This window comes from Somniosus microcephalus, chromosome 9 (genome assembly GCF_052327205.1).
Source record: "Somniosus microcephalus isolate GS21.2 chromosome 9, FLI_Smic_1.0, whole genome shotgun sequence".
In the NCBI taxonomy this organism is placed as follows: domain Eukaryota; kingdom Metazoa; phylum Chordata; class Chondrichthyes; order Squaliformes; family Somniosidae; genus Somniosus; species Somniosus microcephalus.
The window spans coordinates 134,852,505-134,879,208 of NC_140995.1; the positions used below are offsets into that span (position 1 = coordinate 134,852,505).

The following is a 26,704-nucleotide window of genomic DNA, read 5'->3' on the forward strand; positions in this document are numbered from 1 at the left end:
TCCAAACCATGCCAAGTTAGTGAGGCGGACCGTCGGGCTGAAGGACTTGGAGGGTTCGAGATGTCCGGTGTTCAGGTGCGTGATGGGTGCATGAGTGCAGAGGTAAGTGTGTTTGGTGTGTGTAAAGAGTTTAAAGAAGTTTTACTTACCTTTACAGCCTTCCTTCCTTCAGGACTCAGGAGTCCCTCATCTCACCGGCACAGAAAGCAGAATGGCCGCGAGATGACAAAATCTGCAGCATTCTGCTTTCTGTTCTGGAGAGATCTCTAAATCAGCCTGAGAGGAAGGAATTAACTTGGAGTACAGATTGTCAGTATTTAACAGTTTCAAAGAGCTGTCAAACGCTGATATTTCATCTGTCAAAAGCTCTTGACAGATGAAATGTCAATCTGTGACGCCACCTGTTGCTGGGTGGCCCTTAATTGGCCTGCTGAGCCCACTGGGTGGGCTCAACAAGGTCAATCAAGTGAAAATCGAGTGGGTTGGCCACAACTCGACGGAGGCGGGACTACAACCCCAAAAGTTGTAGTGCCACCTCCTACACACCTCAATTGATAAAATCCAGCCCATAATGTTTATATTGGAAAGTCTATTGCGCCATGAAATGAAGAAGTTTGACTGTTACCCCTTAACTCCCCAAGATGTCCAACATGCATCTCTCCAGGATGTCCAACAGGGTGTAAATGTGGCATTGCAGAATGGCCGCTCATTATAGAAACTGCCCGATTTTCATTTCCAATTAAGTCAATAGAAATTAAAAAGTGTGGTTTCTATAACAGGTGGCCGATCTACAATGCTGGGCTTCCAGCTGGCTGGTAAGCTGAAAATGTACCCCATTGACTTTGTACTGAGATCAAATGATATAGAAAATTCAATAATGGCAAACAAGCGCTAACTAATAGAAGGGAAAGGATCTCTGTTAGAACTTCCTGTATTTCTAAATCAGGACACTAATAATTACATGGAATAGAAAATCGGGCTCAGTATACAATGGGCTGCCGATTCATTATGGTGTAGACCCCCAAAGTGTCCCAATTCAAATTTCTACTTTAGAATGATTGAAGATTTTCCAGCAAACTCACTTTTAAAGGAGCAATATTAACATGCAAAATTACTTATTTCATCATAAATTATAATAACGTACCTTTATTGAGATCCTGTATCAAAAAAAGTTGATAACCAATTCTAAAAACAATTTGAAATTTGGAATATGGTATGCAAAATTGAGCATTTTACCTTTGAAAGAAAAGTGATGCACTAGAGATGGTCCAGGGAAGAGGGACAAGGATAATTTTGGGACTTGGGGCTTTAAATTATGAAGGGATGAGTTTGTTTTCACCACAAAAAGATTCAGAAGAAATAAGATGTCTGAGAAGAATATATAATGTAGATGCAAGAAGATTCTTTAACTTAATTGGCATAGACTGAGAAGATCTAAAATTATAAATCCTGGAGGAAGATTTGAGATTTGATAGAATTTATTTTTCCCATACAGCAGTGGCTATGTGTTACAGTCTCCTACCTACGATAATCAATAATATATTGATTAACACTTTTTTAAAAGAAGTGCTTCATGAATATGTGGTTAGGAACAGAAAGGAGGTTAACAAGATTGAGAGCAGATAGAGATGAACAAACATTGTGTGCAAGATGTTAGGGCAGGTTTTTCTGCCCCAAATCATTACCCTGGCTTTGGCTGGGTTTCATCGGTTTTGCTCTGGGACCTGTTGGATTCCCTGTCCCAGGAACAACCGTAATGTGGCCGACCGGCCAGGGCCTGCCACTAGCAACAGGGACAAGAAGATTGAGGTAGTTGTATCTCTGGCCACAGTGATTTCCATTGGCAGCCACAAGATCCCAATTCCAGTTTAAAGTTCTAGAGGGGGTAAAAAAAAAAGGTTTCCAATCCTCGCCTGTCCTTGTTTAGCCTGCCCCAAGACCCCCGCAGACCCTCCAGTTAGCAGGCGTTCAGGAGAAACCACTGCAGCATGTTCTTCAGATGCACCTGCTAGCAATCGCAACACAGAACTAGGCAAGAAGCTAGGTATGCCCCTCCTGCCTCAAATGTATAGGTGCGGCAGGCACAAACCAGGCTCTGCCCCACTTCCAGGGAAGCCTAAGAAATCTCTGGGCAGCGGTAAAGGGGAAGAGTCATGGCAATCCGCATCTCCATTCCTTTTTCCAGACCTTTGTGCCTGAAGAATTGAGCATTCCTGAGGGCAAGGGGCAGGAAAATTGGCTCTATTGTCTCCACAATTGCTAAGGCCCATAAAAATGTCATAGCAAAGATGGTACAAGTTAAGGATGAATAATGTCCAAGTAAGAGAGGTATTCTGAATTTTCATTTGGTTTGCCTTTTTGGTGGTAGTAGTGATGGTTGTTGTGGTGACCAGGACATTGCAGAACCTATCCATAGAAAGGTAAATGAGTTGAGTAGTGTCTAAGACTGAGTGAATTGTACATGCTATGGAAAAGGCATATGGATGAGCCAAATGTCCTCTAATCCATGCCTTCTTATATATTCATATATACAGTGCAGAGCCACTTTCAAATATTCAGAAATACTAAAGTATCATGGGTTAAGAATAAATGTTGGTAGAGCAAAAAAGGAATATTGTATTACAGCATGTGGGTTGAAATATGGTTTAGAACTAAAACGTACAGAAGTCTTCCATAGTATCACCTCATATGTACACTGTAAGAAATAGTGAAAATGTTGAAGATAATTTTCTCATAATTGGATATAGCAGCTGCTGTAGAACAATCTTTCTCGGAATGGCAAGTGTGCTGGAATTATGGCACAGGCTGATGCTGGTGGGTGCAAGATGTGAAGCTTACCTAAAATTTCCCACAAACAGTAACAAAAGACTTTGCCTATTGCTTCTTCTATTTAACTGGTAGCTGTGTTAACAACTGTGTTTTAAATAATTACTACAATATCTGGCCTAGTGTAATATAGCATTTTGCACCAGTAACTTATAATGGGAACATCTGTTCAAAAAGAAAGTATCCTCAAGCACTAATACTGCAATGCTTGGGAATGAAAGGAAAAACATAGGGCTGGATTTTCATTCAGAAGTCGGGAAGGAGGCGGGACTACAACTTTCGGGTTTTAGTCCCGCCACCATCGAGATGCGGCCAATCCACGTGATTTTCCCTTGATTGACCTTTTTGAGCCCGCCCAGCGGGCTCAGCAGGCCAATTAAGGGCCACCCGGCAACAGGTGACGTCACAGACTGAAATTTCATCTGTCACGACGTGTTGACAGATGAAATATCAGTGTTTCACAGCTGTTTGAAGCTGTCAAACACTGACCGTCTTACTTCTAACCTGAGTCCTTCTACGCAGACTCAGTTAGAAATCTCGCCGGCACTGAAAGCTGAAGGCTGTCACTTTTGACAGCTCGCGGCCATTCTGCTTTCTGTGCCGGTAAGATGATGGACTCCTGAAACCTAGAGGAAGGAAGGCTGTAAAGGTAAGTACAGGTAATTTAAACTTCTTTACACACTTTAGACACACCAAACACACTTACCTTTGCACTCATGCACCCACCACTCACCTGAACACCGACATCTCGGCCCCTCCAAGTCCTTCAACGCGACGGCCCACCTCCTCTAACCTGGCGTGATTTGGAGCCAATGGGAATCCCACACGACACCCTTCAAAATAGGGATTAGGCTAAAAACTGCCTGTTAACTACCTGTTAACAGGCAGTTAATTGGCACTAATCCCTTCCCGCCTCAGGTCGGCGGGTCCCAGTGCGGGGCGGGTACCTGCCTCCTTTGAAATTTACGTGGAGGCAGGTTTTGGGCGGGATGGTGTCGGGACCCCCGAATTCGGGATTTTTGCCCCCCACACGCCTAAAAGCCCGCCTCACGGCACACTGAATGTCGACCCCATAATGTTTTGCTAAGCACAAGGGCCAGCCCGTTAAGGAAATTGTGTGAAAGTTAAGTATTTCAGAAGTAAAAGTGAACAAGGAACCTGCTTAACCTTGTATTACTTGGGAAACAAATTCCTGTTTGTGCACTACCTACATCATATTCATATTACTGAAATAATTTGCATCTGTCTTATTTTGCAGAGACACTTGCTGTTCCTGAACCAGGTAATAAAACTTTGTTTACTAACAAATGTATTTTCTATATATGACAGGGAGATTGAATATTAAGTACCAACATTAGTGAGGGTTCAGAGCAAATATGTTCCCACAAAGAAAAAGGTGGGACTCCCATATCTAGAGGCCCCTGGATGTCAAGGGGCATACAGGGTAGGATATGGCAAAAAAAGGAAGCTTATGTCAGATACCGAGAGCTAAATATTGCAGAAAGTCTAGAGGAATATAGAAAGGACAGGGGTGAAATTAAAAAGGAAATTAAGAAAGTAAAGGGAGGGCTTGAAAAAATATTGGCAAGTAAAAATCAAGGAAAATCCAAAGATGTTTTATAAATACATAAAGAGCAAGAGGATAACTAAAGAAAGAGTAGGGCCTATTAGAGACCAAAAAGGTAACCTATGTGTGTAACCGGAAGATATGGGTATGGTTCTTAATGAATTTGCGTCTGTCTTCACAAAAGGCTTTTGACAAAGTCCCACATGGGAGACTGGTCAAGAAGGTAAGAGCCCATGGGATCCAGGGCAATTTGGCACATTGGATCCAAAATTGGCTTAGTGGCAGGAGGCAGAGGGTGATGGTCAAAGGTTGTTTTTGTGACTGGAAGCCTGTGTCCAGTGGTGTACCGCAGGGATCGGTGCTGGGTCCTTTGTTGTTTGTAGTGTACATTAATGATTTAGATATGAATGTAGGAGGTAAGATCAGTAAGTTCGCAGATGACACGAAAATTGGTGGAGTGGGAAATAATGAGGAGGGAAGCCTCAGGCTACAGGATGATATAGATGGGTTGGTTAGATGGGCAGAACAGTGTCAAATGGAATTTAACCCTGAAAAGTGTGAGGTGATGCATTTTGGGAGGACTAACAAGGCAAGGGAATACACAATGAATGGTAGGATGCTAGGAAGCACAGAGGATCAGAGGGACCTTGGTGTGCATGTACTTAGATCCCTGAAGGCAGCAGGACAGGTAGATAAGGTGGTTAAAAAGGCATATGGGATACTTGCCTTCATTAGCCGAGGCATAGAATATAAGAGCAGGGAGGATATGATGGAGTTGTACAAAACGCTAGTTAGGCCACAGCTGGAATACTGTGTGCAGTTCTGGTCGCCACACGACAGGAAGGATGTGATTGCATTGGAGAGGGTGCAGAGGCGATTCACCAGGATGTTACCTGGGCTGGAGCGCTTCAGCTATGAAGAGAGACTGGACAGGCTGGGGTTGTTTTCCTTAGAGCAGAGAAGGCTGAGGGGGGACCTGATTGAGGTGTACAAAATTATGAGGGACATAGATAGGGTAGATAGAAAGGAACTTTTCCTCTTAGTAGAGGGGTCAATAACTAGGGGGCATAGTTTCAAGATAAGGGGCAGGAGGGTTAGAGGGGATTTGAGGAAAACCTTTTTCTCCCAGAGGGTGGTTGGAATCTGGAACTCACTGCCTGAAAGGGTGGTAGAGGCAGGAACCCTCACAACATTCAAGAAGCATTTAGATGAGCACTTGAAATGGCATAGCATACAAGGCTACGGATCAAGTGCTGGAAAATGGGATTAGAATAGACAGGGCTTGATAGCCGGCACGGACGTGATGGGCCGAAGGGCCTCTCTCTGTGCTGTCTAACTCTATGGCTGTGACTCTAAAAGAGAGCGACGATGCAGACATTGTAGTTAAGGAGGAGGAGTGTGAAATATTAGATGAGATAAACATAGTGAGAGCTGAAGTATTAAGGGGTTTAGCACCTTTGAAAGTAAATAAATCGCCGGGCCCAGATGAAATGTATCCCAGGCTGTTAAGAGAAGCAAGGGAGGAAATAGCGGAGGCTCCGACCATCATTTTCCAATCCTCTCTGGCTACAGGTGTGGTGCCAGAGGACTGGAGAACTGTTAATATTGTACTGTTGGTTAAAAAGGGAGAAATGGATAGACCAGGCCAGTCAGCCTAACCTCGGTGGTGGACAAATTATTGGAAAAATTCTGAAGGGCTATATTAATCGTCATTTAGAAAGGTACGGATTAATCCAGGACAGTCAGCACGGATTTGTTAAGGGAAGGCCGTGTCTGACTAACAAAAATTGGCCTTGTGGTTGATAATGAGGAAGAAAGCTATAGATTGCAGGAAGATATCAATGGACTGGTCAGGTGGGCAGAAAAATGGCAACTGGAATTCAATCCGGAGAAGTGTGAGGTAATGCATTTGGGGAGGGCTAACAAGGTGAGGAATACATAATAAATGGTAGGATACTGAGAAGTGTAGAGGAACAGAGCGATCTTGGAGTGCATGTCCACAGATCCCTGAAGGTAGCAGGACAGGTAGATAAGGTGGTTAAGAAGGCATACGGGATACTTTCCTTTGTTAGCTGAGGCATAGAATATAAAAGCAGGGCGGTTATGCTTGAACTGTATGAAACACTAGTTAGGTGACAGCTAGAGTACTGCGTGCAGTTCTGGTGACCACATTACAAGAAAGATGTGCTTGCACTAGAGAGGGGACAGAGGAGATTTACTAGGATGTTGCCAGGACTGGAAAATTTTAGCTATGAGGAAAGATTGGATAGGCTGGGTTTGTTTTCTTTGGAACAGAGGAGGCTGATGGGAGACTTAATTGAGGTGTATGAAATTATGAGGGGCCTAGATAGAGTGGATAGGAAGGATCAGAACAAGGAAGGTTAGCAACCAGGGGCATAGTTAAAGTAATTGACAGAAGGATTAGAGGGGTGTTGAGGAGAGCATTTTTCACCCAGAGGGTGGTGGGGGTCTGGGCAGAAACCCTCATTGAATTTAAAAGTACTTGAATATGCACTTGAACCGTCGTAACCTACAGGGCTACAGACCAAGAGCTGGAAAGTGGGATTAGGCTGGATAGCTCTTTTTTGGCCGGCATAGACACAATGGGCCAAATGGCAGCCTCTTCTGTGCTGTAAATTTCTATGATTTCTATTTCTATGATTAGTTGGCCTGTTTCTAAATCATAGGCTCCCCCAGAATACTTTAACACTATATTATTATCCTAAGTTTTGTAAGAAATCCCTTGCAAGGGTGCGCAAAAATTTGGTTATGCTATTGGGTAGTTCAGATTTGAGCAGCGGTGCACTCCCAGCCCAGTTACACTGGGGCCTGGTTTGGGAGGAATTTTCATCCATACCAAACATGACTGCTGATGTCAGAGGGGACGGTGCCAAGGAAAGACATTATCACACTGGAAATTTCCTCAGCCCTGGCTTCCCTACTACCGGGTTCCCTGGAAGCCAGGATGACCCCGGCAAACAAGCATGCTCAGAACCACAAGTTGGGGAAACCTGGGGGTTCAGATCTGGGGCCTAGGCTGGACCCCCCAATAAAATCTGGGAAGACAAAAGCAAAATACTGCGGATGCTTGAAATCTGAGATAAAAGCAGAAAATGCTGGAAATACTCAAAGTCAGGCAGCATCTGTGGAGAGAAAAACCAAAGTTAATGGCTGGAATTTTGCCTATCTGGGCGGGTGCAGTGTGGGCAGTGTCGATGGTGGGTTCCGACCCCGCTGTTGGCTCCATTTCACTGCAGAAAATGAGTTTACCTTAATGGGGCCCATTAAGCCCACCCAGCGCGTTACCAGGCCCAATTAGATGGAGTGGGTCTGGTGATGTCATTCTTGACGCGTTTCCAGCCGGGATCCTTAAAGGGACCCTGGCCACATTACATTTTAAGTTTAATCTAAAATAGTGGGTGTTGAATCTTTACTCTACAAAAATATAATATAAGTTATATAAGAGGGAAGAAATATTTAAGTAATATTGGCCCAGAAATTCGGGTCTCCACGGGTGAGTACGCACGGGGTACTCACCCGTAGGCCCAATGGAAGTGCCGGTTTCTTGCATGCACTGCGTATGCGTGGGAAACCGGCACTTCCGTTCCCCTGAACAAAGGGATTCAGAGTTCGAACGCGTGCGCATCGAACTTAGTTTTATTTTTACAGGTTTTCCCAGGAGGGTAAGTCTGCAGAAGTTGCACATATAAAAAGCAGGTGTAAGGCCTGCTTTTTACAAGGTAAGTGGTGAATTAATTAAAATTACAACATTTTTTCCACAGGTTTATTATTTTTAAATACTTTAAAGCAAGGTAAGTTTATTTTTAGCCCTGTTAGAAAATAAAATTATTTTTTTCAAAAATTTAAATTATTGTTTAAAATAGTTATTTCATGTAATTTATAGTTTACTAGCTCAAGTGCCCGGCGGTGCTGAGGGTCTTTTGAGGGCATGTTGTTGTTGGAAGAGAGAGAGAGAGCGACTGGGGGGAAGAGAGAGAGCGACTGGGGGGAAGAGAGAGAGCGACTGGGGGGAAGAGAGAGAGCGACTGGGGGGAAGAGAGAGAGCGACTGGGGGGAAGAGAGAGAGCGACTGGGGGGAAGAGAGAGAGCGACTGGGGGGAAGAGAGAGAGCGACTGGGGGGAAGAGAGAGAGCGACTGGGGGAAGAGAGAGAGCGACTGGGGGAAGAGAGAGAGCGACTGGGGGGAAGAGAGAGAGCGACTGGGGGAAGAGAGAGAGCGACTGGGGGGAAGAGAGAGAGCGACTGGGGGAAGAGAGAGAGCGACTGGGGGGAAGAGAGAGAGCGACTGGGGGGAAGAGAGAGAGCGACTGGGGGGAAGAGAGCGCGCGACTGGGGGGAAGAGAGCGCGCGACTGGGGGGAAGGGGGGAAAGGGGGAAGGGGGAAATGGGGGAAAGGGGAGGAGAAGGGGGGGAAAGGGGAGGGGGGAAAGGGGAGGGGGGAAAGGGGGGGGAGGGGGGAAAGGGGAGTGGGGAGGGGGGAAAGGGGAGGGGAGGGAGGAAGGGGGAGGGGAGGGAGGAGGGGGGAGGGGAGGGAGGAGGGGGGAGGGGAGGGAGGAGGGGGGGAGGGGGGAAAGGGGAGGGGAGGGAGGGAGGAGGGGAGGGGGAGGGAGGAGGGGGGAGGGGGGGGGGAGGGGGGAAGGGGAGGGGGGGAAAGGGGAGGGGAGGGGGGAAAGGGGAAGGGAGGGGGAAGGGGGGAAAGGGGAGGGGAGGGGGGAAAAGGGAGGGGAGGGTGGAAAGGGGGGGAGGAGGGGAGGGGGAAAGGGGAGGGGAGGGGGAAAGGGGGGGAAAGGGGAGGGGAGGGGGGAACGGGGAGGAGGGGAGGGGGAAAGGGGGGAGGAGGGGAGGGAAAAGGGGGGAGGAGGGGAGGGGAGGGAAAAGGGGGAGGAGGGGAGGGGAGGGGAGGGAAAGGGGGGAGGGGGGAGGGGAGGGAAAGGGGGAGGGGGAGGGGAGGGAAAGGGGGGGAGGAGGGGAGGGAAAGGGGGGAGGGGGAGGAGGGGAGGGAAAGGGGGGGAGGGGGGAGGAGGGGAGGGGAGGGAAAGGGGGGGAGGGGGGGAGGGGGTGAGGGGGGAGGGAGGGGGGGAGGGGGGAGGGGGAGGAGGGGGGGAGGGGGGAAGGGGGGAGAGGAGGGGGGGAAGGGGGGGAGGGGAGAGGGAGGGGGAAGGGGGAGGGGAGAGGGAAGGGGGAGGGGAGAGGGAGGGGGGGAGGAAGAGGGGGAGGGGGGGAGGAAGGGGGGAGGGGGGAGGAAGAGGAGGGGGGGTGGAGGGAAGGGGGGGAGGGGGAGGGAAGGGGAGAGGGAGGAGGGGAGGGGAAGAGGGAGGAGGGGGAGGGGGGAGAGGGGAGGGGGGGCTGTGGGGAGCGGGGAGGGAGAGGGAGGGGGAGAGGAGGGGGGGGTGGGGGATGTTGGGGAAGGAGGGGGGGAGAAAGGGAGGGGGGAGCCAGCAGACCCTCTCCCCTCTGCCGGCGATGGCTCCACTGAGCTCCGTGCCGCCCCACGCACTGACATGCCGAGCGCAGCGCCCCGGTTAGCCCGAGCCCCGCCCTCCCGAGGCCGGGCCTGAGGCGGCTGGAGACGGCCGATTGCGGCTGGCTGGGCCCGGTTGCCTAGGTAACCCTCCTCCCCTCTCCGCCTCCCGATCTCCGGGACCGGGCCTGGGCCTGAGCGGCTTGAGACGGCCGATTGCGGCTGGCCGGGCCTGGTTGCCTTGGTAACCCTCCTCCCCTCTCCGCCTCCCGATCTCCGGGACCGAGCCTGGGCCTGAGCAGCTTGAGACGGCCGATTGCGGCTGGCGAGCCCGGTTGCCGGGGTAACCCTCTCCGCTCCCGCTCCCCTTTCCCTCCCGAGTCCCGCCCCCTCCCCCCCCGCTAACTTGCTCGCTTCCCTCTGGCCGCGCTCTGTGTGGAGGTGCGCGTGCGCCGTGCAGCGCGAGCGCGAATGAAGCGCGAGGAGCTTGCAGTGAGCCCTGCCAGCCTTTACCAAGATGGCTGGCCGCTGGTTTGGAATCGGGCCCAGCGGGGGGGTGGGAGGAGCTTGCCACAAAACAATTGCCTAGGGTCCAGCATGGCTGGCAACAGACGCCCAGGCTTCGAGGCCTACCTGCAAAAACGGGGAAAGGTAGGAAAATTAATGAGATTAGATAAAAGATTTAGAAAGTAATTAACTTTTTTTTAAAACAATATGGCCTAGAAATTCAGTTGCTTGCGCCACCAGTTTGCGCCCAAAGAGGCCACTCAGAGGCTTTAGCGCCACTGGCCACAACCACCGCGATATTTAGCGGGGCGCTAATGGCGGCGTTAGCCGATAGCGCTGTGCTGCCACCGATGACATCATCGGTGTGCGCAGCGCCCCGCTACCGCCCCGAGCGCCATATTATGTTGCAGCCGCCTCTTCCGCGCCGGCCGCAAATAGCGACCGGTACACAGGGGCCTATCTGTGGCGGTAGTGGGGGCGAGTTAAGGTGGAGGTGCGGCCGGCCGGTTTTTCGGCGGCCGCCTGCCAGCACCTCCGTCCCCGGCCTCCTACACCCCCCCCCCCCCCCACGGCATTGCCGGCTGTTTCCCGAGAGCCCGGCACTTCTCCTTGGTGCCGGGCTCATTTGCCGGCACTCATGAGCGGGGATCGCGCTGTTGCAGGCACCTCCCCCTTAACAGTGGGAGGAAGGCTTGCAGTACCGCAGCCTGCCGTGCCGCAGCGGGTGGCGCTGCGGCACTTTGTGCGCCAAAATTCAGTTTCAGCGCCCCAAGCGAGGCGCCTAAAGCCTTGTTTAGCGTCCAGCTTCCATTTGGGGCGCTGAAACTGAATATCCCGATGGCGCAAGTGGCTCCGTGCGCAGCGGTAATTCCGGCGCCCAGGCGAGCTTGGCGCCCCAAACTGAATTTTTAGCCCTATGTGTTTTAAAAGCAACTTTTTTTTTAAAGACGCAGAAGGTGGGAAAAAGAAATGAAAAGTTTGGAATCAAGATGGCGGCGACTCACCTCGGTTCAGAATGATAAGGCCCGCCCACACACGCACCGATTGGTCGACCGTCAGGTCACCGAAGTGTAGGATTGGTCAATCGTCCCGTCACTCGACTCTCGGAGGGCCCGCCCACACACGCCAGGAACCCGCCCCCGCCACGCAGCGATTGGTCGACCGTCGGGTCGCTCGACCGTACGATTGGTTGACCTCGACGTCGCTCAATGCTAATGAGCAGATAATGAGCGGAATTTTGAACGTTTTTTGGATACCGCGGGCACAGTTTTTGTCTCACCGAAACGTAAATATGCTTACGACTGTTCCGGAATCGTAAGCTTTCTTTTGATGTAACGCACATGTAGGTACGCTCTATAACTTTAGAGTGTATAGCCGGACAGACACACCGAAGGACGGACAGACAGACAGACAGACAGACAGAAGAATCCTTTTATATATATATATAGATAGATTTTAAAAATGTGATTTAAAAAAAATGTATTTGAAGATTTAGTGACGGTTTGGGGCCCATAGTATTTCTAAGTTTTGACAGCTCTTCCTGTGAAACTTATGAATGGGCATTCCCTGCTCCGATTGGCTCCCCATGGCCCACGTGACCCCAGGGGATGCACCGAACTAACTGCGCCCCTGGGATACGCAAGCACTGCGCGCCGGCAGCTGGAGCAGACCCAGGATCAGAATTCCACAGGGGCCCACAGCTCAACGGCCGGCGCGCTAGGTAAGTGCAGGTCGGGGGCTTACACCCGCGGGAAGCCCCCGACCCGAATTTCTGGGCCAATATCATTAAGTAATATGTCATCTACAAATACGATCAAGAATATAATTTATAAAGTACATTAATTGGGAAGTTATTGGTGCTTTAGACACAAATCTATAGACTTTTGTACCAGTAACTGGTACAAATAAAAGATGTGTGTGTATATGTAATACTTAAAATTAAGCAGATTTTAAATGTAATTGTAAAGGTGTGGATTTACAATCTTATGCAAGTTCAGTAGAAGAGCTGTAGAATCCCTGACAGCGTAAGTGGTGCTTACAATGTGTTTCTCAGATTTCTGCAGCTCTTCCATTGAAGTTAACAATGGACAAGTGAGAGAACCTCCGCAGAAATTCACCCTAAAGTCTCAGACTGAAAAATTCAATTAGTCATATTTAGGGACTGAAAGCAAATTGAACCAGTGATGAGAATGAAATTGTTACGGTTGATGACTTGATTTAATGTGTAACTGAACAATCACAGTGAACTGAGAAAATCCTGACCAGAAACAACACAAACATTTATTTAAATGGTAAATGTCATTTTTTATAGTGCAGATCAATTCACTGCAACTACTGTTGAGTTGGAAGGCAACAGCTGAGAATGGCCAGTGAAAAATATATTTCCTTCACCATCCAGGGTAGCACTTGCATCCCTTCAGGAATTTCTGAATTAACATTTACCAGTAGCTTGTCAAGTAGAACAGAATCTCCATCAATCTGTTAGCTCATGTAATCAACATGTTTTATTTTGGTTTGTTTGCCATGCTGTCAAGTAATTAGCTGGAGCAATGGCCACGGAACTCATGCCTCAGGTGAACAGACGTGGTTCCCGAGCTGTGTGAATCCCGTGGCCATGCAGGAAAATTTAAAAAGTAGGGGGAAAAAGGCTCTTAAGTGTCTGTCAACTACATGATAATAATCTCAATTGGGTCCCCTGCCGCTACAGGTCGGGTTGGTTCCACAATAACAGACACGCCTGTAGGAAAGGCACGTGGGAGCGAGATGACACCGCTGTCAAAAATAACAACTTTCCCACCCGACCTGCCACTGATTGTGCCCGCTACTACCCTGAAAAATTCAGCCCAATGTTTCAGGTCGATGACCATTCGTTAGAAAGGTCTGACGAAAGGTTATCGACCTGAAACGTTAACTCTGTTTCTCTCTCCACAGATTCTGCCTGACCTGCTGAGTATTTCCAGCATTTTCTATTTTTAAAATCTGGCAAGAATTTGATTCGGACTAATGAGGTAAATAACAGTACAGCTGTCACTGGCTGTGGCACTAGCAATTACCAGTGTTGCTCCTCTGGTGAATGCCCAAGGTGCGTCCATAGTGGCATGGGTGTCTGCTGCTGCTATGTAACTTTGGTTACTCCGGTATGGCCAGGATAGGAGGTCGCCAGCACCCATCCTGCTGCTGCCATGTAACTTTGGTTACTCCGGTATGGCCGGGATGGGAGGTCACCAGCACCCATCCTGCTGCATTTCTGCCAGTGGAGCAGGGCTGAGGATTTTATGCCTCATGAGATTTGGCAGAAATAACATTTGCAGCAGGTTCCCCGTGCAGCAAAGTTTGAAAACAACGGCTCCACACATGCAGAGATTTCTCTCCAGACACCCCTTGTTGAAAACCCTTGCAATTTGTCATTTTATTAAAATATTTGTGACACATGTAACCATGCAGCTATCTAATGCAGTAATATTTCCATTATTCCAGCAATTGTGAAGCCTGCAAAAGAAGCAAAAAAAGTTGAAGGTGAGTGAATTTTATGAGGCTTTGTATAGTCCAGTTACATGACAAAGTCCTATTACTAATTCATTCTCCATAATTGACTGCAGAGGCGTGATAATTTGTCACAGTGATTTCTATTCATGTTAGCTGCCAATGTATCCCCGGCTAAGACTCTTTTAAACCAGTGGCTGGAAGGGCTTGGCATCTTTCTGTACAGCAGATTTAAAGTATGAGTCTGACAGCATTTTTTGGTTTATTATAATATAAATAAAATAGTAAATGTAGAATTCTTGCATTGGCACTACATATTAATCCAACCCTCTCCAGTCATGGAATGGTAGATAGAGTTAAGGGATATTTATGAATGCAAAGAATACCTAAGAAAGTGGGTAAAAATAAATAAAAAGTACAATTTTAAAATACATCCTATCATTTTGACCCTGGGAGTGGCATTTATTTTAGCATCAGTTTCCTGTTCGGTCTTTCTAAATATTGCCAGATTGGCAATGCTGAACAGTTTCATCTTGTTCCTGAGTAGTTGAGACTCTCTTAATTTTGACACACTGGGAAAATAAAATACGTGACGAACATTTAAATGAGTTTGATGCATGATTGTGAACCAATTTATTTGACTAAATACGGGACTTGCATATGTAAGTTTGTGCTATATGAGATACTTGCGAGGAAGGTTTTCTTCTGTGCCACTCGACAGCACTATCTTGTACCAGCGTTACTGAAAGGGATCACTGGAAGTAGGTCTGACGAGAATAAAGTTGAATTTATATGGCAGTTTTTGGCATCATGCTCCCCCTGCTGCTTGTTGACAGTCCTCCGCCCCTTCATTAATGCTCTCCTTTGCTGCACTCCTCCCCAATCACCCTAGCCCTCCCCTTTAACCCGTTGCTGTAAGCACCCAAGCCCTCCCCTTTAACCTGTTGGCTGTCCCAAAATGGTAGCTCGCCAAAAAAATGTAAATGAGGTCCAACTGTCAAGGGTCTCTTGCTGACGACATCAAGTGGGTGCGATTTATCTACCCACCACCTGTCCAGTGTACACCGAAGACTAAAATTCAGCCAAGGAAATTTACCTGTAAATTGCCATAAAAACAAGGTTAAGGTTTTGAACGATTTTCCCATTTCCAAACCAAAAGAAAGAACTTGCATAAAAATTGCATTCATACATTGTTTAAAATACCTAAGGACTCCCCAAAGTGCTTCCTAGCATTGAATTACAGTTTGAAATGTAGTCATTGTTCCGTCGGCAAACATGGCAGCAAATTTGACTGGGAGACCCGAACTATCTCCTCTGCTCTTCTTTGAATAGTGCCATGGGATCTATTTACGTCTACATGTGGAGGCTAATGGGGTCCCAGTTTAACATCATATCTGAGAAACAATAGCTCTGACAATGCAGTTGGAGTGGGACTTGAACATACAATCTACTGACTCAGAGGTGAAAGTGCTACCTCTGAGTCAAGGCTGAAAATTACTTCCCAACTGCAGTACTATTTGTGGTTTACATTTGAAAACAGTCTCATTGTTTTAAACAACAGAAAATGCTAAAAAAAAAATCTATGGCTCAATTGTATTAAAATTCATGTGCACAGAGCAGATTTTTTCACTTACAGAATATTAACTGAATTTTCTGACTTCACAACGCAGTAATGTGATTGGCATATTTCTGGCTGCCAAGTGATTCTGTATCTAATGTGCTTAAAACTATGGTTTGAGTTTCACAGCAAGGGCAGTACACTTAACAAATATGCTCAGTTTAATAAGAGGTAACAACATTTTTGACCAGTGCCTGATTGCAGCAATATGGATTATTTTTCTCCGAAACATAAATGAAACTGTTACATTTAGGAGCAGGTTGCCTTATATTCACTAGGCAGACATTCCTCCCCAGTGACCCTGCAAATATAACAGGTATGCTACAACATTCAAAGCTGCACAGAGGCAAAGGGGACCAGTAGAATGATGTCAGGCAGGATATGCTGCCTGAGGGGTGCTCTGGACCCTCCTGCCTGCATCAGCACCCCAGCATCTGCAGAGAGAGACAGCAAACCCCACTTTGGCAGATATTGTTGGTGGAGGCTCCTCTTCCCAATACACCAGCAGACCTCCCAGTGACATCACAATGCGACGTGACTGCCGGTCTAACCTTTATGCTGGAAGATTCTTCAGACGACGTCCAATCACAGCATGCCATACTTTACATGGTATTGCACGGTGATCAGCAGCCATTGTTGCCCGCTTGGCCGCACCTGCCACCTGCCATTGCTATGGGCTCGGCCAAACCAGTAGACCTTGGACGGGAAGTAAGTAACTTTTTGCAATTTTAGTCTCGCTACTGCCGTGTTTGTTTGTTTTTCATTCATTCATAAAATATGGGCGTTGCTGGCAAGGCCAGCCTAATCGCCCTTGAGAAGCTGGCGGTGAGCCACCTTCCTGAACAGCTGCAGGCCGTGTGGCGAAGGTATTATTGTTTGTCGTAGCGGTTTGGTACAACTGAAGCCATTTCAGAGGGCAGTTAGTTAAGAGTCAACCACATTGATTGGAGTCACATAGAGGCCAGACTAGGTAAGGGCAGCAGATTTCTTTCCCTGAAGGACATTAGTGAACCAGATGGGTTATTACGACAATCCTAGTTTCATGGTCACCATTACTGACACTACCTTTTTATTCCAGATTTATTTAATTAACTGAATTTAAATTCCAGCTTATTAACTGAATTTTCTGACTTCGCAACATGTTAGCATAATCACCATAGTGCCGTGGTGGGACTTGTCATTAATCCTCTGGGTTATTAGTGCCGTGGTGGGTCTTGTCATTAGTCCTCTGGATTATTAGTGCCGTGGTGGGTCTTGTCATTAGTCCTCTGGATTATTAGTGCCGTGGTGGGACTTGTCATTAATCCTCTGGATTATTAGTGCCGTGGTGGGTCTTGTCATTAGTCCTCTGGATTATTAGTGCCGTGGTGGGACTTGTCATTAGTCCTCTGGATTATTAGTGCCGTGGTGGGACTTGTCATTAATTCTCGGGATTATTAGTGCCGTGGTGGGATTTGTCATTAATCCTCTGGATTATTAGTGCCGTGGTGGGACTTGTCATTAATCCTCTGGATTATTAGTGCCGTGGTGGGACTTGTCATTGGTCCTGTGGATTATTAGTGCCGTGGTGGGACTTGTCAGTAATCCTCTGGATTATTAGTGCCATGGTGGGACTTGTCATTAATCCTCTGGATTATTAGTGCCGTGGTGGGAATTGTCATTGGTCCTCTGGATTATTAGTGCAGAGGTGGGACTTGTCGTTAATCCTCTGGATTATTAGTGCCGTGGTGGGACTTGTCATTAATCCTCTGGATTATTAGTGCCGTGGTGGAACTTGTCATTGGTCCTCTGGATTATTAGTGCCATGGTGGGACTTATCGTTAATCCTCTGGATTATTAGTGCCGTGGTGGGACTTGTCGTTAATCCTCTGGATTATTAGTGCCGTGGTGGGACTTGTCATTGGTCCTCTGGATTATTAGTGCCATGGTGGGACTTGTCGTTAATCCTCTGGATTATTAGTGCCGTGGTGGGATTTGTCGTTAATCCTCTGGATTATTAGTGCCGTGGTGGGATTTGTCGTTAATCCTCTGGATTATTAGTGCCGTGGTGGGGCTTGTCATTAGTCCTCTGGATTATTAGTGCCGTGTTGGGACTTGTCATTAGTCCTCTGGAATATTAGTGCCGTGGTGGGACTTGTCATTGGTCCTCTGGATTATTAGTGCCGTGGTGGGACTTGTCATTGGTCCTCTGGATTATTAGTGCCATGGTGGGACTTGTCGTTAATCCTCTGGATTATTAGTGCCATGGTGGGATTTGTCATTGGTCCTCTGGATTATTAGTGCCGTGTTGGGACTTGTCATTGGTCCTCTGGATTATTAGTGCCATGGTGGGATTAGGCATTGGTCCTCTGGATTATTAGTGCCGTGGTGGGACTTGTCATTGGTCCTCTGGATTATTAGTGCCGTGGTGGGACTTGTAGTTAGTCCTCTGGATTATTAGTGCCGTGGTGGGACTTGCAGTTAGTCCTCTGCATTATTAGTGCCGTGGTGGGACTTGTCATTGGTCCTCTGGATTATTAGTGCCGTGGTGGGACCTAGTCATTGGTTCTCTGGATTATTAGTGCCGTGGTGGGACTTGCCATTAAGCCTCTGGATTATTAGTGCTGTGGTGGGACTTGTCATTAGTCCTCTGGATTATTAGTGCCATTGTGGGACTTGCCATTAAGCCTCTGGATTATTAGTGCCGTGCTGGGACTTGTAGATAGTCCTCTGGATTATTAGTGCCGTGGTGGGATTTGGCATTGGTCCTCTGGATTATTAATGCCGTGGTGGGACTTGTCATTGGTCCTCTGGATTATTAGTGCCGTGGTGGGACTTGTAGTTAGTCCTCTGGATTATTAGTGCCGTGGTTGGACTTGTCATTGGTCCTCTGGATTATTAGTGCCATGGTGGGACTTGTCATTGGTCCTCTGGATTATTAGTGCCGTGTTGGGACTTGTCATTGGTCCTAACATAAGAACATAACATAAGAACATAAGAAATAGGAGCAGGAGTAGGCCAACCGGCCCCTCGAGCCTGCTCCACCATTCAATAAGATCATGGCTGATCTGATCCTAACCTCAAATCTTCTATCAGTGTGCATCCACCCGAACCCATGTGATCTCCCGGGAGAGGCGAAAAACCAGATAAAGACCCAATGGCCAATTTGGGAGAAAAAAATCTGGGAAATTCCTCTCCGACCCATCTAGGCGATCGAAATTCTTCCAGCAGATCACTCTGTCCCTATATTTTCTACAGTACTTACCTTCTGTAAAGGCGATCTCCACCCCAGCCAGGAACAGGAATAAAACCATCTCCTGAAATGTAACACAGAATTAGAACACAGTAGGAGCAGAACCAGGCTACACGGCCCCTGGGCCCACTCTACTACCCACAGGTCCATGACCATTCCGAACCTAGACTCATGTCCAATTTCCTGCCCGCTCCCCGTAACCCTTAATTCCCTTTACTTCTAGGAAACTATCTATTTCTGTTTTAAATTTATTTAATGATGTAGCTTCCACAGCTTTCTGGGGCAGCAAATTCCACAAACCTACCACCCTCTGAGTGAAGAAGTATCTCCTCATCTCGGTTTTGAAAGAGCAGCCCCTTATTTTAAGATTATGCCCCCTAGTTCTAGTTTCACCCATCATTGGGAACATCCTCACCGCATCCACCCGATCAAGCCCCTTCACAATCTTATATGTTTCAATAAGATCGCCTCTCATTCTTCTGAACTCCAATGAGTAGAGTCCCAGTAAACCAGAGGACCAATTATTAGTGCCGTGGTGGGACTTGTAGTTAGTCCTCTGGATGATTAGTGCCGTGGTGGGACTTGTCATTGGTCCTCTGGATTATTAGTGCCGTGGTGGGACTTGTCATTAATCCTGTGGATTATTAGTGCCCTGGTGGGACTTGCCATTAACCTCTGGATTATTAGTGCCATGGTGGGATTTGTCATTAGTCCTCTGGATTATTAGTGCCGTGGTGGGACTAGTCATTGGTCCGCTGGATTATTAGTGCCGTGTTGGGACTTGTCATTAGTCCTCTGGATTATTAGTGCAAAGGTGGGATTTTTCATTAGTCCTCTGGATTATTAGTGCCGTTGTGGGAATCGTCGTTAGTCCTCTGGATTATTAGTGCCGTGGTGGGACTTGTCGTTGGTCCTCTGGATTATTAGTGCCGTGGTGGGACTTGCTATTAAGCCTCTGGATTATTAGTGCCGTGGTGGGATTTGTCATTAGTCCTCTGGATTATTAGTGCCGTGGTGGGACTTGCCATTAAGCCTCTGGATTATTAGTGCCGGGGTGGGATTTGTCATTAGTACTCTGGAGTATTAGTGCCGTGGTGGGATTTTTCATTAGTCCGCTGGATTATTAATGCCGTGGTGGGACTTGTCATTGGTCCTCTGGATTATTGGTGCCGTGGTGGGATTTGATGTTAGTCCTCTGGATTATTAGTGCCGTGGTGGGACTTGTCATTGGTCCTCTGGATTATTAGTGCCGTGGTGGGTCTTGTCATTAGTCCTCTGGATTATTAGTGCCGTGGTGGGACTTGTCATTAGTCCTCTGGATTATTAGTGCTGTGGTGGGACTTGTAGTTAGTCCTCTGGATTATTAGTGCCGTGGTGGGACTTGTAGATAGTCCTCTGGATTATTAGTGCTGTGGTGGGACTTGTCATTGGTTCTCTGGATTATTAGTGCCGTGGTGGGACTTGTAGTTAGTTCTCTGGATTATTAGTGCCGTGGTGGGACTTGCCATTAAGCCTCTGGATTATTAGTGCCGTGGTGGGCTTTGTCATTAATCCTCTGGATTGTTAGTGCCGTGGTGGGACTTGTCGTTAGTCCTCTGGATTATTAGTGCCGTGGTGGGACTTGCCATTAAGCCTCTGGATTATTAGTGCCGGGTGGGATTTGTCATTAGTCCTCCGGATTATTATTGCCGTGGTGCGACTTGTCGTTAGTCCTCTGGATTATTAGTGCCATGGTGGGACTTGTCATTAGTCCTCTGGATTATTAGTGCTGTGGTGGGACTTGTAGTTAGTCCTCTGGATTATTAGTGCCGTGGTGGGACTTGTAGATAGTCCTCTGGATTATTAGTGCCGTGGTGGGACTTATCATTGGTCCTCTGGATTATAAGTGCCGTGTTGGGACTTGTCATTGGTCCTCTGGATTATTAGTGCCATGGTGGGATTTGGCATTGGTCCTCTGGATTATTAGTGCCGTGGTGGGACTTGTCATTGGTCCTCTGGATTATTAGTGCTGTGGTGGGACTTGTCGTTACTCCCCTGGATTATTCGTGCCGTGGTGGGACATGTCGTTAGTCCTCTGGATTATTAGTGCCGTGGTGGGATTTGTCTTTAATCCTCTGGATTATTATTGCCGTGGTGGGACCTGTCATTGATCCTCTGGATTATTAATGCCATGGTGGGACTTGTCATTGGTCCTCTGGATTATTAGTGCCGTGGTGGGACTTGTCGTTAATCCTCTGGATTATTAGTGCCGTGGTGGGACTTGTCATTGGTCCTCTGGATTATTAGTGCCATGGTGGGACTTGTCGTTAATTCTCTGGATAATTATGCCATGGTGGGATTTGTCATTGGTCCTCTGGATTATTAGTGCCGTGATGGGACTTGTCATTGGTCCTCTGGATTATTATTGCCGTGGTGGGATTTGTCGTTAGACCTCTGGATTATTAGTGCCATGGTGGGATTTGTCGTTGATGCTCTGGATTATTAGTGCCGTGTTGGGATTTGTCATTAGTCCTCTGGATTATTAGTGCCGTGGTGGGACTTGTCATTGGTCCTCTGGATTTTTAGTGTCGTGGTGGGATTTGTCATTGGTCCTCTGGATTATTAGTGCCATGGTGGGATTTGTCGTTAATCCTCTGGATTATTAGTGCCGTGGTGGGACTTGTCGTAAATCCTCTGGATTATTAGTGCCATGGTGGGATTTGTCATTGGTCCTCTGGATTATTAGTGCCGTGGTGGGACATATCGTTAGTCCTCTGGATTATTAGTGCCGTGGTGGGATTTGTCTTTAATCCTCTGGATTATTATTGCCGTGGTGGGACCTGCCATTGATCCTCTGGATTATTAGTGCCGTGGTGGGACTTGTCATTATTCCTCTGGATTATTAGTGCCATGGTGAGACTTGTCATTAATCCTCTGGATTAGTAGTGCCATGTTGGAACTTGTCATTGGTCCTCTGGATGATTAGTGCCGTGGTGGGACTTGCCATTAAGTCTCTGGAATATTAGTGCCGTGTTGGGATTTGTCATTAGTCCTCTGGATTATTAGTGCCGTTGTGGGACTTGTCATTGGTCCTCTGGATTATTAGTGCCGTGGTGGGATTTGACGTTAGTCCTCTGGATTATTAGTGCCATGGTGGGACTTGTCGTTAGTGCTCTGGATTATTAGTGCCGTGGTGGCATTTGTCGTTAGTCCTCTGGATTATTAGTGCCATGGTGGGACTTGTCATTGGTCCACTGGATTATTAGTGCCGTGGTGGGACTTATAGTTAGTCCTCTGGATTATTAATGCCATGGTGGGACTTGTCATTGGTCCTCTGGATTATTAGTGACGTGTTGGGACTTGTCATTGGTCCTCTGGATTTTTAGTGACATGGTGGGATTTGGCATTGGTCCTCTGGATTATTAGTGCCGTGGTGGGACTTGGCTTTGGTCCTCTGGATTATTAGTGCCGTGGTGGGACTTGTAGTTAGTCCTCTGGATTATTAGTGCCGTGGTGGGACTTGTAGTTAGTCCTCTGCATTATTAGTGCTGTGGTGGGACTTGTCATTGGTCCTCTGGATTATTAGTGCCGTGGTGGGACTTTTCATTAATCCTCTGGATTATTAGTGCCCTGGTGGGACTTGCCATTAAGCCTCTGGATTATTAGTGCCATTGTGGGAATTGTCGTTAGTCCTCTGGATTATTAGTGCCGTGGTGGGACTTGTCATTGGTCCTCTGGATTATTAGTGCCGTGGTGGGACTTGTCATTGGTCCTCTGGATTATTAGTGCCGTGGTGGGACTTGCCATTAAGCCTCTGGATTATTAGTGCTGTGGTGGGACTTGTCATTAGTCCTCTGGATTATTAGTGCCGTTGTGGGACTTGCCATTAAGCCTCTGGATTATTAGTGCCGTGCTGGGACTTGTAGTTAGTCCTTTGCATTATTAGTGCCGTGGTGGGACTTGTCATTGGTCCTCTGGATTATTAGTGCCGTGGTGGGACTTTTCATTAATCCTCTGGATTATTAGTGCCCTGGTGGGACTTGCCATTAAGTCTCTGGATTATTAGTGCCGTTGTGGGAATCGTCGTTAGTCCTCTGCATTATTAGTGCTGTGGTGGGACTTGTCATTAGTCCTCTGGATTATTAGTGCCGTTGTGGGACTTACCATTAAGCCTCTGGATTATTAGTGCCGTGCTGGGACTTGTAGATAGTCCTCTGGATTATTAGTGCCGTGGTGGGACTTGTCATTGGTTCTCTGGATTATTAGTGCCGTGGTGGGACTTGTAGTTAGTCCTCTGGATTATTAGTGCCATAGTGGGACTTGTCATTGGTCCTCTGGATTATTAGTGCCATGGTGGGATTTGGCATTGGTCCTCTGGATTATTAATGCCGTGGTGGGACTTGTCATTGGTCCTCTGGATTATTAGTGCCGTGGTGGGACTTGTAGTTTGTCCTCTGGATTATTAGTGCCGTGGTTGGACTTGTCATTGGTCCTCTGGATTATTGGTGCCATGGTGGGACTTGTCATTGGTCCTCTGGATTATTAGTGCCGTGTTGGGACTTGTCATTGGTCCTAACATAAGAACATAACATAAGAACATAAGAAATAGGAGCAGGAGTAGGCCAAACGGCCCCTCGAGCCTGCTCCACCATACAATAAGATCATGGCTGATCTGATCCTAACCTCAAATCTTCTATCAGTGTGCATCCACCCGAACCCATGTGATCTCCCGGGAGAGGCGAAAAACCAGATAAAGACCCAATGGCCAATTTGGGAGAAAAAAATCTGGGAAATTCCTCTCCGACCCATCTAGGCGATCGAAATTCTTCCAGCAGATCACTCTGTCCCTATATTTTCTACAGTACTTACCTTCGGTAAAGGCGATCTCCACCCCAGCCAGGAACAGGAATAAAACCATCTCCTGAAATGTAACACAGAATTAGAACACAGTAGGAGCAGAACCAGGCTACACGGCCCCTGGGCCCACTCCACTACCCACAGGTCCATGACCATTCCGAACCGAGACTCATGTCCAATTTCCTGCCCGCTCCCCGTAACCCTTAATTCACTTTACTTCTGGGAAACTATCTATTTCTGTTTTAAATTTATTTAATGATGTAGCTTCCACAGCTTTCTGGGGCAGCAAATTCCACAAACCTACCACCCTCTGAGTGAAGAAGTATCTCCTCATCTCAGTTTTGAAAGAGCAGCCCCTTATTTTAAGATTATGCCCCCTAGTTCTAGTTTCACCCATCATTGGGAACATCCTCACCGCATCCACCCGATCAAGCCCCTTCACAATCTTATATGTTTCAATAAGATCGCCTCTCATTCTTCTGAACTCCAATGAGTAGAGTCCCAATAAACCAGAGGACCAATTATTAGTGCCGTGGTGGGACTTGTAGTTAGTCCTCTGGATTATTAGTGCTGTGTTGGGACTTGTCATTGGTCCTCTGGATTATTAGTGCCATGGTGGGGTTTGGCATTGGTCTTCTGGATTATTAATGCCGTGGTGGGACTTGTCATTGGTCCTCTGGATTATTAGTGCCGTGGTCGGACTTGTAATTAGTCCTCTGGATTATTAGTGCCGTGGTGGGACTTGTAGTTAGTCCTCTGGATTATTAGTGCCGTGGTGGGACTTGTCATTGGTCCTCTGGATTATTAGTGCCGTGGTGGGACTTGCCATTAACCTCTGGATTATTAGTGCCATGGTGGGATTTGTCATTAGTCCTCTGGATTATTAGTGCCGTGGTGGGACTAGTCATTGGTCCGCTGGATTATTAGTGCCGTGTTGGGACTTGTCATTAGTCCTCTGGATTATTAGTGCAAAGGTGGGATTTTTCATTAGTCCTCTGGATTATTAGTGCCGTTGTGGGAATCGTCGTTAGTCCTCTGGATTATTAGTGCCGTGGTGGGACTTGTCGTTGGTCCTTTGGATTATTAGTGCCGTGGTGGGAATTGCCATTAAGCCTCTGGATTATTAGTGCCGTGGTGGGATTTGTCATTAGTCCTCTGGATTATTAGTGCCGTGGTGGGACTTGTCATTGGTCCTCTGGATTATTAGTGCCGTGGTGGGACTTGCCATTAAGCCTCTGGATTATTAGTGCCGGGGTGGGATTTGTCATTAGTACTCTGGAGTATTAGTGCCGTGGTGGGATTTTTCAATAGTCCGCTGGATTATTAATGCCGTGGTGGGACTTGTCATTGGTCCTCTGGATTATTAGTGCCGTGGTGGGATTTGATGTTAGTCCTCTGGATTATTAGTGCGGTGGTGGGACTTGTCATTAATCCTTTGGATTATTAATGCCGTGGTGGGACTTGTCGTTAGTCCTCTGGATTATTAGTGCCGTGGTGGGACTTGTCATTGGTCCTCTGGATTATTAGTGCCGTGGTGGGTCTTGTCATTAGACCTCTGGATTATTAGTGCCGTGGTGGGACTTGTCATTAGTCCTCTGGATTATTAGTGCTGTGGTGGGACTTGTAGTTAGTCCTCTGGATTATTAGTGCCGTGGTGGGACTTGTAGATAGTCCTCTGGATTATTAGTGCCGTGGTGGGACTTGTCATCGGTCCTCTGGATTTTTAGTGCAGTGGTGGGACTTGTCATTAATCCTCTGGATAATTAGTGCCCTGGTGGGACTTGCCATTAAGCCTCTGGATTATTAGTGCCGTGGTGGGCTTTGTCATTAGTCCTCTGGATTATTAGTGCCGTGTTGGGACTTGTTGTTAGTCCTCTGGATTATTAGTGCCGTGGTGGGACTTGCCATTAAGCCTCTGGATTATTAGTGCCGGGGTGGGATTTGTCATTAGTCCTCCGGATTATTATTGCCGTGGTGCGACTTGTAGTTAGTCCTCTGGATTATTAGTGCCGTGGTGGGACTTGTAGATAGTCCTCTGGATTATTAGTGCCGTGGTGGGACTTATCATTGGTCCTCTGGATTATAAGTGCCGTGTTGGGACTTGTCATTGGTCCTCTGGATTATTAGTGCCATGGTGGGATTTGGCATTGGTCCTCTGGATTATTAGTGCCGTGGTGGGACTTGTCATTGGTCCTCTGGATTATTAGTGCTGTGGTGGTACTTGTCGTTACTCCCCTGGATTATTCGTGCCGTGGTGGGACACGTCGTTAGTCCTCTGGATTATTAGTGCCGTGGTGGGATTTGTCTTTAATCCTCTGGATTATTATTGCCGTGGTGGGACCTGTCATTGATCCTCTGGATTATTAATGCCATGGTGGGACTTGTCATTGGTCCTCTGGATTATTAGTGCCGTGGTGGGACTTGTCGTTAATCCTCTGGATTATTAGTGCCGTGGTGGGACTTGTCATTGGTCCTCTGGATTATTAGTGCCATGATGGGACTTGTCGTTAATTCTCTGGATAATTATGCCATGGTGGGATTTGTCATTGGTCCTCTGGATTATTAGTGCCGTGATGGGACTTGTCATTGGTCCTCTGGATTATTATTGCCGTGGTGGGATTTGTCGTTAGACCTCTGGATTATTAGTGCCGTGGTGGGATTTGTCGTTGATGCTCTGGATTATTAGTGCCGTGTTGGGATTTGTCATTAGTCCTCTGGATTATTAGTGCCGTGGTGGGACTTGTCATTGGTCCTCTGGATTATTAGTGCCATGGTGGGATTTGTCGTTAATCCTCTGGATTATTAGTGCCGTGGTGGGACTTGTCGTAAATCCTCTGGATTATTAGTGCCATGGTGGGATTTGTCATTAATCCTCTGGATTAGTAGTGCCATGTTGGAACTTGTCATTGGTCCTCTGGATTATTAGTGCCGTGGTGGGACTTGCCATTAAGTCTCTGGAATATTAGTGCCGTGTTGGGATTTGTCATTAGTCCTCTGGATTATTAGTGCCGTTGTGGGACTTGTCATTGGTCCTCTGGATTATTAGTGCTGTGGTGGGATTTGACGTTAGTCCTCTGGATTATTAGTGCCATGGTGGGACTTGTCGTTAGTGCTCTGGATTATTAGTGCCGTGGTGGCATTTGTCGTTAGTCC

General features: G+C 47.4%; 1 protein-coding gene across 50 annotated transcripts in view; it reads left to right on the forward strand.

The window, feature by feature from the left end:
* trdn (triadin) overlaps positions 1-26,704 on the forward strand; it is a 732,832-nt gene that overhangs the window by 587,065 nt on the left and 119,063 nt on the right. For all 50 annotated transcript variants that reach the window (XM_085997256.1, XM_085997227.1, XM_085997243.1 and 47 more), the window contains 2 exons: positions 4,085-4,108; positions 13,860-13,898. In XM_085997256.1, the coding sequence (XP_085853382.1) occupies positions 4,085-4,108; positions 13,860-13,898 (63 nt within the window). The remainder of the gene's footprint in view (positions 1-4,084; positions 4,109-13,859; positions 13,899-26,704) is intronic.